Raw genomic sequence first — 12,785 nt, 5'->3', positions numbered from 1 at the left:
AGGATGGCCACCATTTTTAAAAATCAGAAAATAGCAAGTGTGGGCAAGGATGTGGATAAATTGGAAACTTTGTACGTGGCCTGTGGGAATGTAAACTTGTGCAGCCACCGTGGAGAACAGCTTGGTGGTCTTCAGAAAATTAAGCACAGAATTACCAAAGGACTGCCGGGAACAGTGATTCACACCTGTAATCCCAGCACTTTGAGAGGCCGAGGCAGGTGGATCACTGGAGGTCAGGAGTTCAAGACCAGCCTGGCCAACACAGTGAAACCCCCGTCTCTACTAAAAATACAAAAATTAGCCAGGTTTGGTGGCGCACACCTGTAATCCAGCTACTCGGGAGGCTGAGGCAGGAGAATTGCTTGAACCAGGAGGCAGAGGTTGCGGTGAGCCCAGATCACACCACTGCACTCAGCCTGGGCAACGGGCATCTTAAAATAAAAAAAGAATTACCGTAGGATGCCACAGTTTGACTCCTAGGTGTATACTCAAGAAATGAAAACAGATATTCAAGCAAAAACTTCCACACAGCTGTTTGTAGCACTGTTCACAACCGCCAAAAACTAGAAACAGTCAAAGTGTTCATCAACTGACAAATAGAAAAAGAAACCACATATCCATACAATGGCATATATATACATATATATACATTTGCCATAAAATGGAATGTCGCACTGGCCTGTGCTACAGCATGGGCGAGCCTCGGAAATGCCACATCAAATAAAAGAACCAGACACAAAGGGCTGCATGCTGTGTGAATACGCTCCAATGAGAGATCCAGAACAGGCAAATCCATGGAGACAGACAGCAGATTCGTGTTGTCAGGGTCTGGGCCAGGGCACTGGGAGTGATGGCTGATAGGCTGTAGAAGTGGTGGCTGTACAACATTTTGAAGGTAGTAAATGCCATTGAATGGTTCATGTCAAAATGGTGAATTTTCTATTATGTAGATCTTACCTAATGAAAAAGGAAGAACCCAGGCAAGGGGGCTGGTGCTTTAGGGGCCCAGCGTGGCACCCCCGTGACGGCACTTCTGCACACGCCAAGACACACCCCGCGGAGCCTGAGCTTACAGTTGTAGAGGCTGCTCCAGGGCCAAGGACCCTGTGCAGCTCTTCCTGCTGTGACCGAGGGGTGGCTGTTTGCCAGGCTTAGAGACGAGGTGTCCACAGGCACAGCCACAAGGCCACACACAGGGCAAGGGGGCCAAAGCATGGCCAGAGTCAGGGGCCAGCTCCTCTGTACTTTCACATTCTGGCAAAAAAAAAAACAGGAGGCGGCCAGAATTCTGGGTTCTGCCTCTAACCTTGGTATCCTGTTAGGTTCATTTGCTTTAATTTGGGTTCAATTTTGAGGAGTTGGTTTTTTATTTAATTTTTTTTTTTAATTATGGAAGATGTTACCATGGTTCCAAAGTCAGACATACTCAGAGAGGGCTGCTCCTGTCTCTGTCCCATCCCCCATTCCCTCCCTCTCTAGAAGTAATTTTTATCTGCTGCTGGCGTATCCACATTTCCTTTTCCAAATATAAGCAAGTAGAATATGGGTTTTAGTCTCCCGCCATTTCTTACATAAAAGGAAGATACTCTGCGTTGTTTTGTGCCTTGTGCTTTTCCTTTGGCAGTGGGTATCGGAAACCTCCTTCCAGCCACGGAGCTCTTCCCCTTCGCCGGCGCACAGCCCCCACCTGCGTGGAGATTGCAGTTTATTCAGCCAGCTTCTCCTACTAGACATTCGCTGCAGTGACAGCCTTGTGCCTGCGTCACTTTGTATTTCTGCAAGTGAATCTGTTACCTAATTTTTTTTTTTTTTTTTTAGATGGAGCCTCACTCTGTTTTTGTATTTTTAGTACAGACGGGGTTTCACCATGTTGGCTAGGCTTGTCTCGAACTCCTGACCTCAAGTGATTGCCTCAGCCTCCCAACATGCTGAGGTTACTGTGAGCCACCACGCCTGGCCCTCTTACCTAATATTTGGGGATGATAAATTAGCAACAAACAATTCATAGGTACCCAAGTTAAAACTTGAAAAGCTTCATTTTTATAAAGTATATGAATGTGGTGCTGTATCTCTTTTCCAGAATACTTTCACAGCTGTGATATCATTTAATCTCACGCCAGCCTCGTGAGATGTCATAGGTGTTCACTGAGCAAAGCCTGAGTTCAAAATGAGGATTTCTTTTGGGGAACTAGATAATAATTTTAAAAGCATTTTGAAAGATTCTCTGTTTTTTGGCTAGCATCTCTATTCAGTGGAAATCATATGCTAACTTTAATATTTATTTATTAAGTAATGAAATTGAAAACCTGGGCCTTTGGCGTAGTTTGCTGTTACTTTTCATATACAGCAATTTTAAAAATTTGTCTTTGTTATTTGTTATGTTGAAGTGAGTGAACTAGATTTTGGAATCCTCTAGCTCACCATTGACAAGCCCTGTTTTCAGTCACAGTGTGAATGACACCGTTTCAGGATTTTAGAGTTAACCTCACTAAGTGCAGAAACTGTAAGACAGGGCTGGGCGCGGTGGCTTACGCCTGTAATCCCAGCCCTCTGGGAGGCTGAGGTGGGTGGATCACCTGAGGTCAGGAGTTCAAGACCAGCCTGGTCAACCTAGTGAAACCCCGTCTCTACTAAAAATACAAAAGTTAGCTGGGTGTGGTAGTGCACGCCTGTAGTCCCAACTACTCGGTAGGCTAAGGCAGGAGAATTACTTGAACCCAGGAGGCAGAGGTTGCAGTGAGCCAAGATCACACCACTGCACCCAGCCGGGGCAACAGGGCGAGACTCTATCTCAAAAAACAAAACAAAACAAAACAAAACAAAAAAAAACTGTGAGATAGCTCCTGAATGGGCAGATAGGGTTTAAAACTAAAAGGCCCTCTGGCCAGGAGCTGGAAGTTGGTGTTTGTTTTCTTTGTAACCACTCTCTTGGTCCTTGATCTCTCCCTACCTCGACCCTTATATCTTAGACCAATCCACGGTTACCTTTTCCTCTCACTCCCCAGTGGAACCCACACACAGGCTGTCTTTCATGCACACCCTGTCAGTCTGTGACATTGACAGGCAGGAACTGAACCAAGCATGTGGGTAGAAAGGCCCCAATTAGGAGCAGAGAACAAGAGGGAAGCAGAGTCAGCCCCTCACGTACTGATCTCAAGGGTCTGGTCCTATACAGGATTGAAAGATTTGAGGCTCTTTTCTCGTGGTCCTAAATTAGCTGAAGGAAGTGTGTGAGGCCAGCAGGGGTCTGTGAAGGGGCAGCTTGCTGTGTGCAGAGACAGAGATGACGGGCGAGGCTGCTGCAAGGCCTGCCTGACAGCGCTGACGGAGCTCTGAGCAGCAGCGAGCCGAGCATGTGTCGTTCTCCCACCAGAGGTGTGGGTGACAGGTGCTTCCAGAAACTACTGAAGGCTGCAGGCCTCTGCAGAAAGGCGGTCTCCTCATGGGCGTGTGTTGGCCTAGGTCCTGCCCAGTGTCACGACGTCACATCTGCCCGGCTGTGCCCAGCACAGGTGCACAGGCCCCAAATCAACCTGCTCCTGCTGCTTGAAACAGACAACCCCTCTTTCGCTGCCCACCAGCCCCTGCTCAGGTTCATCCCTTCTGCTGCTTGTGAGAGGACAGACACATTCGTGGGACAGTTGAGGCAGGGGACAGGCCCCTGTCAGGTGTGTGCTCAGTGGCCACTGGCCCCAGCCTAATGAAATTCATTTCGTTTAATCCACAAGTCCAAGTTTGTGTTAATCTTGAGCGGTGTAGGTTTTTCACACCAGGGAGAGTCCTGAGAGCCCACTTTGGATCCACTCGTGTTTCTAGATCGCGTGACCGCAGCAGCCATCGAGAGGACTCTGGGCTTATCTTGGCAGGCACAGTGCCTCTTTATAAAACCACCAAGCAGTTAATTTCATGTGGACATCTCAGTCTCTGCCACATGCTTTTTCTCTGAAGAAATGACTGAATTCTCCTAGTGTTGAAAATGCATGGGATTGTAAACCTGGCCCTTTTAATGAGCTGCTGCTGTGAGATTTGAGGAGTCTGTTGCAAACGATCGTCCCGTGGGCTGCGTGCCCAATCAGCAGTTGCATTGTCCAGTCTCTGGTGGTGAACCGCAGTGCACCAAACCTCAGGGACAGCAAGAGTGCGGATGTGAGTGACAGCGTTCTGGATCGCACAGGGTTGCTCTGTGTCCCCTTCTTCCCTCCCCTCCAGCCCCCATTAGAGAGCTTGTGGCACGGTCCCTGGCACCTTACAGTTCAGTGGCAGCTTTCCCACGGACCCCCTGGGCTGTTTCTCGAGATGAGGCCGCCCTGACATGAAACTAGATTTGACTTCTCTCCTCCGCCAATCATGCAAGATGGCTGAGAGTCACAGATAAGTTACGTGCATTCCAAGTAGTGATACAAATGCTGTGATGAGTTAAATGAGCCATCCGCATTCAGTCATCATAGAGAAAGCAGCAGTGAAGATGTTTTCATATAAGTGTTTTCATATAATCTGTGTTGTAAAGTGCAGTTGGGGGACTGATTTCAGACTCAAGTGGTGTTTAGATTCACACTGAGGGAAACGTCCCTCCTGTTTCCTGCTTCCCGTCTAGCTCGTCCTGATTGTGTCCTCTGTGGTGCTTTTCCCGTTGCGTCCGTACTATCTGGGTAGAGCACATGCGTCCAGGGCTTTGTGTCCTGTGGTGATAAGAGCACTGGCCAGGGCACCTGTGCCACTGTGACTCTCCATGCCTGACCCAGCTAGAACCCTGCAGGAGAACTGCCTCTGCTTCCTTCGTGCCTGGTGCCACCACCTGCCTAGAAACGGGCAAGGGTGGCTCGGGCTGTGAGCTGCTGCCACTCCCAGCTCCCTGGGAGAACCCGCGGCCACAGGAGAGGGAGGGACAGTATCCTGATGCTTCTTGGGCTTGTGTGGCACCTCCCAAGGCCCAGGTGAGGGCAGGAGAGCAGGAGGAGGCAGGAGAGAAAGGCGCTGAGGAAGGAACTTGTAAATCAGGGGAGTGAGTGCGGCCAGCAGCTTCTCCCAGCTGCTTCCTGTCAGGGTGTAGAAGGAGGCACGATGTGCAGAGGACCAGGGGGACTTGCCACAGCCACAGGAAGGCGGCTGTCCCACCGGCCTCACACTGGCTTCCCACATCACGGGGGCTTGGTGAGGAAGAGAGCGAGCAGGCATGAGAGGTCAGTCGTGCCGGGCGCTTGGGGTACCTTCACCCTGGCACTCCTGATGCCTTCCCTGCTGTAGAGCTGGGCCTCTGCCTGGGGCTCTGGAGAGCCAGTGGTCACGAGGCACTCGTGCTCGCCCCGTCCTGAAACAGAGGAGGAGGAGGTGTGCTCGCTCAGCACAGGCAGTGCTGGGATGGGGAGATGTGTGTTTCTGTCCCCTCAAACAAAACACTCGATTTGAAAACATCCAGAGGCCTTCATTCTAAAGTAGGAAGGTGGGCTCCTCCCTGAAGGAGCTTCCTCTCTGCTTTCTCCCCTCAGTCTGTCTCGGACAGAGGAGAAAGAGATAGACTGAGCAGGTGCTGGCCGCCTTTCTCCATCCCTTACAACGTCACAAGCTTCAGCACCATCACGTAGTCGGTTCTGATGGCCTTCTCTCCTTAAAATTCTCCTGCGTCTGCTCGCCACATGTGCATGACCTTGCCCCTGTACACTTCCATGAGAACGCAGAAAGTGACTGCTCTTCCCACAAGCCCTGATGTCAGGGCAGCCTGGAAGCCTTGACCCCGCCTGCTGGTGTCTGTCTTTAGAGCAGGGTTCAAAGTGGAATCTTATAGAAAGTGGTAGAATTGGTTTTTAACATGCTACCTTTGAAGGGACTCAGTGCGTGCTTGTTCACGTGCGGACTGCTCTGTGGTCGGCGGTTGCACTCTCCCGGCTCCTCCCGTGCCCCGTGTGAGCCTCGCGTTTAGCGGCTCAGCGCTTCCTGAAACGGGGTCCTGGGTGATTCCGCAGGGCCCTTCCCACTATGGAACACGTCTCAGATTGTATCGATGATTGGTCCAGGCAGGAGAAGACTGGCCGTCATTCCACCACCACAATTCAAATGGAAGATTCCCTTGTGTTTGCTACTATAAATCAGGTCATAAAAATGTGGGAAGGAATAATGGACTCCTTCTAGAAACTGGAAGATGTTTTGCCAGATGCTCCTTCTCGTCAGGATCTTCTGTCTTTAAGGACAATGTCTTGGGTCCCTTGGGCCGTCTTCGACAGAAGCAAGACTGTACCCAGGAGCCGAAATCTAAAATCCTATTCTAGCCTGTCCTTTGCTGGCCGCATGGCCAGGAGTGGGCCAGCCTTCATGTCTGGAAAGAGAGAGTCCCCCATCAGAGGGGCCGGCATCCCACCACGCACCAAAACCCAGCAGGGAAAATTGAAAAACAGCCAGAATTTGAACCTTGGGGTTGGAGCTAAAGAACCTGCATTAAAAATTTTCTTTAATGGTAGTTTTTTTATTTTAGAAAACAGACGGACATTCTTCGCCTTTTTCCTTTGCTTTCCCATTCACACAGAGGCGAAATGCCACTGCTCTTACCCTGTTCAGTTCTTGTATTGGCCACATCAGGATTCCTCGATCCAGACTGAGCTGTGAATATTCTTCCTTCTTGACAGGGGGAATCGGTGAAGTACTTCCTGGACAACTTGGACCGGATCGGCCAGCTGGTGAGTAAGCACGCCCACCTGAAGAAGCTGGGCTCCAGGGTTAGAAAACACGTGTCCAGAGACCAAAGCAGTCCACGTTGTGAGGGCTTTGGCTGGACTGACAGGCCGAGCTTGTTCTATCACATTACCACAAATAGTACTGTAATGGCACGCTCTCACTTAGATCTGGGCTCCGTCTCGGTGGGGAGGGGAGGACACTACCTTTGCCCAGATCACCATAAAGGAGACAGAGGAGTTCATGAGTGAAAGGAGGACTTCTTTTAACTTTATCTCACGGAAAATTCAAACATACTCAAAAACAAATAGTCTAATGAAACCCCAGGTGTGGCAGTTATCACTGATTACCAGTCTTGTTTCAGCAGCCCTCCCCCAGCCTCCAGGAGCAAATGCAGAGAATATTTTAGAGTGTACCTCAAAAAGACGAGACGAAAAATCACAACCACAATACCGTATGGTTCCTGAAAAATTGGCAGTAATTCCGTAATGTCATCCTAGTCAGTTTTGAGATTTTCCCTGTTGTTTCATTAATGTTTTCATGTTGATTTTGCTTTGTTTTAGCAGAGTTTGAATCAACAACCTAATAAGGTCATGCATTGCCATTGGTCAGGATCACTTAAGTGTTAATCTGTATGTCTCTCCTTTTTTTCTTTCAATTTGTTTATTGGAATAACTGGATTATTTATCCTGTAGGGTTTCTTACCATGTGGACTTTGCTCTTCCACCCCTGCAGTGTTATTGAAGATGTTTCTCTGTCCCCTGCACACCCTGTGGGTGGTAGTCAGACCTCTAGATCGAAGCGTGATCATGTCCCTGTTTGGTGTTTTGGTGAGAAGCTGCCTGAGTGGTGTGTGCACTCATCACGGGAGATGTTTTGTTGGTTTGTTTTGTTTTTCAATTTTTTGAGACAGGGTCTCACTCTGTCACCCAAGCTGGAGTGCAATGGCACGATCGTAACTCATTGTAGCCTCAACCTCCTAGGTTCAAGTGATCCTCCTGTCTCGGCCTCCCAAGTAGCTGGGACTATAGCATGCGGTACCACACCCAGCTAATGTTTTTACTTCTTGTAAATGTGGGGTTTTACTATGTTGCCCAGGCTGTTCTTGAACTTCTGGGCTCAAGGTATTCCTCCCACTTCCCAAAGCACCGGTATTATAGGTGTGAGCCACCATGCCTGGCCTGGAGGATTATTAATAGTGCAAAGTCAAAGTGGGTGAAGAGTATGGTTGCCTGTGTGTTGCTAAAGACTTAAAGAATTTTCTAAGAATAACGTTAAGTGTATTGCAGATTGAATTTACATCACATTACAAAACCTAAATTAATTCACAGTAAGGTTTTGGAAGCTATAAGCTTTAGGAGTTAGAAAAATAAAAAGGTATCTCTGGTATGGAAACAAAAAAGATGGTAAATTTCCTCTGGAGAAGAAAATGGATGTGGTTTTGCACTGGGCCTGCCCACGAGTGTTCTGAGCATTCGTCCTCAGACTGGTGAGCCTCCGTTCGTTTTGAAATGAAGTATTTGATTCTTTCTGTTTCACGGCCAGTTGATAATTTTATAAATGAAATTTGCTTTTGGTTTCTGGTTCAACCTCTTGCAAAAGTCAGTCTCTTTCCTTCTTATCTTTTTGTTTTTATTTTCTTTTGTTCTTTCTTCCTCCCCCTAAATTTCTGCCTCATCCTGTATTTTACAGAATTACTTTCCTAGTAAGCAAGACATCCTGCTGGCTAGGAAAGCCACCAAGGGAATTGTGGAGCATGACTTCGTTATTAAGAAGATCCCCTTTAAGATGGTAGATGTGGGCGGCCAGCGGTCCCAGCGCCAGAAGTGGTTCCAGTGCTTCGACGGGATCACGTCCATCCTGTTCATGGTCTCTTCCAGCGAGTACGACCAGGTCCTCATGGAGGACAGGCGCACCAACCGGCTGGTGGAGTCCATGAACATCTTCGAGACCATCGTCAACAACAAGCTCTTCTTCAACGTCTCCATCATTCTCTTCCTCAACAAGATGGACCTCCTGGTGGAGAAGGTGAAGACCGTGAGCATCAAGAAGCACTTCCCGGACTTCAGGGGCGACCCGCACAGGCTGGAGGACGTCCAGCGCTACCTGGTCCAGTGCTTCGACAGGAAGAGACGGAACCGCAGCAAGCCGCTCTTCCACCACTTCACCACCGCCATCGACACCGAGAACGTCCGCTTCGTGTTCCATGCTGTGAAAGACACCATCCTGCAGGAGAACCTGAAGGACATCATGCTGCAGTGAGCGAGGAAGCCCCAGGCTTTGTCGTCCTTGAGCAGCCTCCACGGCTGTGGGTCAGACTCTTGGGTGTGTATTGTCTGTGTGGTCCTTGAGTGGGTTTCTCGGATCCGTGCCCTGGAATACCTGGCTCAGGAATGCCGTCAGACCAGCCAGCCAGCGAGCTCTAGGCAAAAGGACATGGAAACTGTCACGTTAGCTACTGAATCCTGGGGGCAAGTGAAACTACTGAAAATCCGAGTGATGATATTGTGAATACGGAACACCTAATCACACAGCTTGCTTTGCTTTTACAGAAATGTTCCTCTTTTTCTGACACAATTTAATTGAGGATCGTGTGTGTGTGTATGTGTGTACACACACGCTCTGTCTTTAATGACAGAAACACAAAAACCAGCTGGCCTTGCAGACGGCTTTTCTAACTCGCAAGTCTTCCCTGAGACAGACTAACCTGAAAGCTTTGCCTAACGGTAGCTTGTAGAGATCCGGTGCACGCCGATGCTGCTAAACTCAGTGCCTGAGCCCGGCCCTGCAGCCCCAGCCGCAGTGTCTGAAGGCCACCTCCCAAAGGGAGCACGTTGCCTTTTCAAACTCCCGTGCCGATTTCCTAAGACCCCCTAGTCCAAGCCTCTCAGATGAAGCTGAGGAGCTGTGCCCGGGATCCCTTCCCAGCTCTGAGGACGGGCTGGGGAGCTCTGCAGGTGTGGATTCACCTTACGCCCCTACAGCAGGCTCAGCCCTTCCCACCCTGTCCGATTTCCAGCAGCACAACACGGAGTGAGACAGGATGCCCACGGTGACTGCTGCTCCGTCCGTGCACACACAGCGGTGCTCTTCTCCCCTTAGCCACCCGCCGCCCAACCCAACGGCAAAGACACAGAAACCAGGTCCCCTCGCAGATGGCTCTCCCATCTTCCTGCAAGCCATCTGCTCACACACAGTTGGCAGCACATAGCGTTTCCTTCTTTCAGAAACATTCCTCTTCTGGGGCTTCAGAAAGCCGGCAAGGCCACTAGCAGAGCTTTTGTTAATGCCCCAGCTGCTTGGCGAGCTAACAGCTGACCTTTCGGGAAGCCCACAGACGCTGGAGGAATCTTGAGTTTCTCCAAACTGCCGCTCCACCAGTGCCTTTGGACAGCCGTGCCTGTTCACAGCTCTCCCCTAAGTCTGATTCTCATCGAGGCCCCTCGCTTGTATGACTGTGCTTGCACAACAAGTAAACACTCTCGGATGCCGCTGTCCTGGGGGAGCCTGCGGAAGCCTGTGAATGTTGATACGAGCTGGCCAGTCCTGGGCCCAGCTCACTTGTCCAGCTACCTGCCAGGTGGCTTTCACTGTGTTTAAAATACATTGCATTCCAAGCTGGTCCCCTCTGTGTATCACTCTACTGAGAAGTCCTGCCTAGTGTGTTTGGGGATGTGTCCTAGCATTTACAAGAAAATGAAAAGCTTCTTCTTAATTGGCACCCGAATGTTGCTGTGGCTCAGTCACACATCCCAGGGCCCTTGTCTCAAGGCCGTGCTGCCCCTGACCCTGAGCCCCTCTGCAGCTCACCCTTGGCTTGTTTTCTGCAAACCCGATAAACACAAGCCCTTGGGGCAGATGTAGAAGCAGAAGAGGGAAGGGGAAACCCGCCTCTGGGTCACCCTGTTAGCACAGCGTTCTCATCAGGAGACAGCATGGAACTCTCTCTTGCAGTGCTCGAGGCTGTGCGTCAGTGTTCGCTGGGCTTGTGGCTCCTTTTTTGGCTGGATAAAGAAGTTGCTGTTTTTGTACTGCTTCTGTGGTTCTTCACAGACCTCACGGATGTGACCGGAGATGAGTGCCGATGACCACGTTTTAAAGGACGAAGAGAACTCTTGGTGGGGCCCTCGGGATGGTCTCAGGTCACATTTGCAGTCTGCAACAGTGACGCGCAGCCTGGTCCAGAGCGTGGTGAGCTTTGTTTGCCTCCTGGGTCAGCTTTCGCTGTCTCTCCTGTGTGTGTTAGAATCCAGAGCCCAGGGGAAGTGCAAGCAGATCCTCCGTCAACGGGGAGAGCCTCTTCGTGGCGCTGTTGGCGACAGCAGCGCTGTGATTGGCGTAGCAGGGGAGTTGTTTGAAACACCTTCCTGAGTAGTCCAGCCTTGTCAGTGAGTGCTTGTTTTCCTTTAAACAGCCTGACATATTTACTCGTCACTTTCAAACCGGAAGCATAAGAGGAAGGAGATGTTGCGGGGTCCGTTTAACTCAATAGAAAGTGCGATGGGATGGCCCCGGGCCCGAGCTCTTGACCTGCTCAGCGCTGACCCCACTGCCCTGGCCGAGGCACTTGGCCTTGCTGAGCTGGACTTCCTCCTCCTCCTCATGACCGGGGTGAATTAGAACGTTTTTAAAGACACCCCCTTCCAAATTCTGTAACACATTGTAATTGGAGAAGAAGGAAACTCTGCAAGGCTAAACTGTCATTCACAACTTTGCTACACATAGACTCTAGTCAGTTTTGTCTCCAGAACCTTAGGCTTTTGTATTTTTTAATTTTAATTTCACTGTTAATCCTTATTGTCTTTTTTATTAAGATGTTGGAAAAGCAGGAGGTAGTTGTGCCTCAATTATTGCAAAAATGTAACAATAAAGTTCCTCAAAATAAGACATGTTCCTCATAGCTGTATTGTTTACACATAAGAACGCATACAGGGTTTTTACTGAAATCTATTTTTAACTCTTCTGTTTGTAGAGAAATTGTTTCAAGGATTTTGAGTCATAGGTCTGTAATTTATAGAGATCTCTAGAATTCTTATTGTAATTTTCCTACTTCTTTGATAAAAGAAAAATGAGTCAGATTATTAACTCCAAGATTGAAAAAAAAAAAAAAACTCTTGAAAGAAGATTATTAGTTGTAACTAACTTGGGGGTTCTGGGAACAGACATCTAACCTGGTATTGTAAGGTAGAGGCTCCCATTGGAATGGTAGTGGTCCAGGTCAGTTGTTCATGGCGTAAGCTTTGCACAGTGTATTAACATTGGGAGGGTCTGGCTTGAAAATTTGGCTACCCTCAGCCTCTGAATGTTTATTAAAATAAATTTAGTCTTTCTTTGCTTAATATAAAATTTTGCCAGTATTCAAAACTAACACTAAATTCATTTTTCAGTCCCCAGAATTCGGAGCAGATCACTCTAATCCTAATTTTTTTTTTTTTTTTTTTTGGAGACGGAGTCTCCCTCCCCCTCCTGGGTTCAAGCGATTCTTCAGCCTCAGCCTCTCGAGTAGCTGGGTCTACAGGCGCCCGCCACCACACCCAGCTAATTTTTTGTATTTTTAGTAGAGACAGGGTTTCACCATGTTGGCCAGGATGGTCTCTATCTCCTGACCTCGTGATCCGCCCACCTCAGCCTCCCAAAGTGCTGGGATTACACCACACCCAGCTCTAATCCTAATTTTATTTGAAGGTGGTTTATTATTTATTCATCACAGTTTTTATTTCCACATACCAAACAAAGCCTGGCATGTAGGAGAACCATTGTAAGTAATACAGGTGTGGCTCACATCTATAATCCCAGCACTTTGGGAGGCCAAGGTGGGAGAACTGCTTGAGTGCAGGAGTTTGAGCAACCCAGGCCACAAGAGACCCCATCTTTACAGATAAAATCAACTGGGCATGGTGTGCGTGCCTGTAGTGCCAGCTACTTGGGAGGCTGAGGCAGAAGGATCGTTTGAGCCCAGGAGCTTGAGGCTACAGTGAGCTGTGATCGCACTCTGCACTCCACCCTGGGCAAGAGCAAAGACCCCATCTTAAAAATAAATGAAGATGGCCGGGCACGGTGGCTCATGCCTGTAATCCCAGCACTTTGAGAGGCCAAGGCGGGTGGATCACAAGGTCAAGAGA

At 49.0% G+C, this 12,785-nt stretch overlaps 2 protein-coding genes across 5 annotated transcripts in view; one reads left to right on the top strand and one right to left on the bottom strand.

Moving 5' to 3' along the window:
- Positions 1-11,548, top strand: part of GNA12 (G protein subunit alpha 12) — a 124,677-nt gene extending 113,129 nt beyond the window's left edge. For 2 of the 3 annotated variants that reach the window (XM_024241225.3, XM_054545583.2), the window contains exons 3-4: positions 6,618-6,668; positions 8,356-11,548. In XM_024241225.3, coding sequence (XP_024096993.2) covers positions 6,618-6,668; positions 8,356-8,925 — 621 coding nt within the window. In that variant the 3' untranslated portion in view covers positions 8,926-11,548. 3 annotated transcript variants of the gene reach the window in all.
- AMZ1 (archaelysin family metallopeptidase 1) overlaps positions 1,363-12,785 on the bottom strand; it is a 50,449-nt gene continuing 39,026 nt past the window's right edge. Inside the window, exon 7 of one of the 2 annotated variants that reach the window (XM_063725892.1) lies at positions 1,363-1,687. In XM_063725892.1, coding sequence (XP_063581962.1) covers positions 1,568-1,687 — 120 coding nt within the window. In that variant the 3' untranslated portion in view covers positions 1,363-1,567. The remainder of the gene's footprint in view (positions 1,688-12,785) is intronic. The other variant, XM_063725893.1, reaches the window with a different exon arrangement.

The sequence above is a fragment of the Pongo abelii genome, chromosome 6 (assembly GCF_028885655.2).
Source record: "Pongo abelii isolate AG06213 chromosome 6, NHGRI_mPonAbe1-v2.0_pri, whole genome shotgun sequence".
Taxonomy (NCBI): Eukaryota; Metazoa; Chordata; class Mammalia; order Primates; family Hominidae; genus Pongo; species Pongo abelii.
Note: the sequence above shows the minus strand (reverse complement) of the source record. Positions and strands in the feature narration are given on the sequence as shown.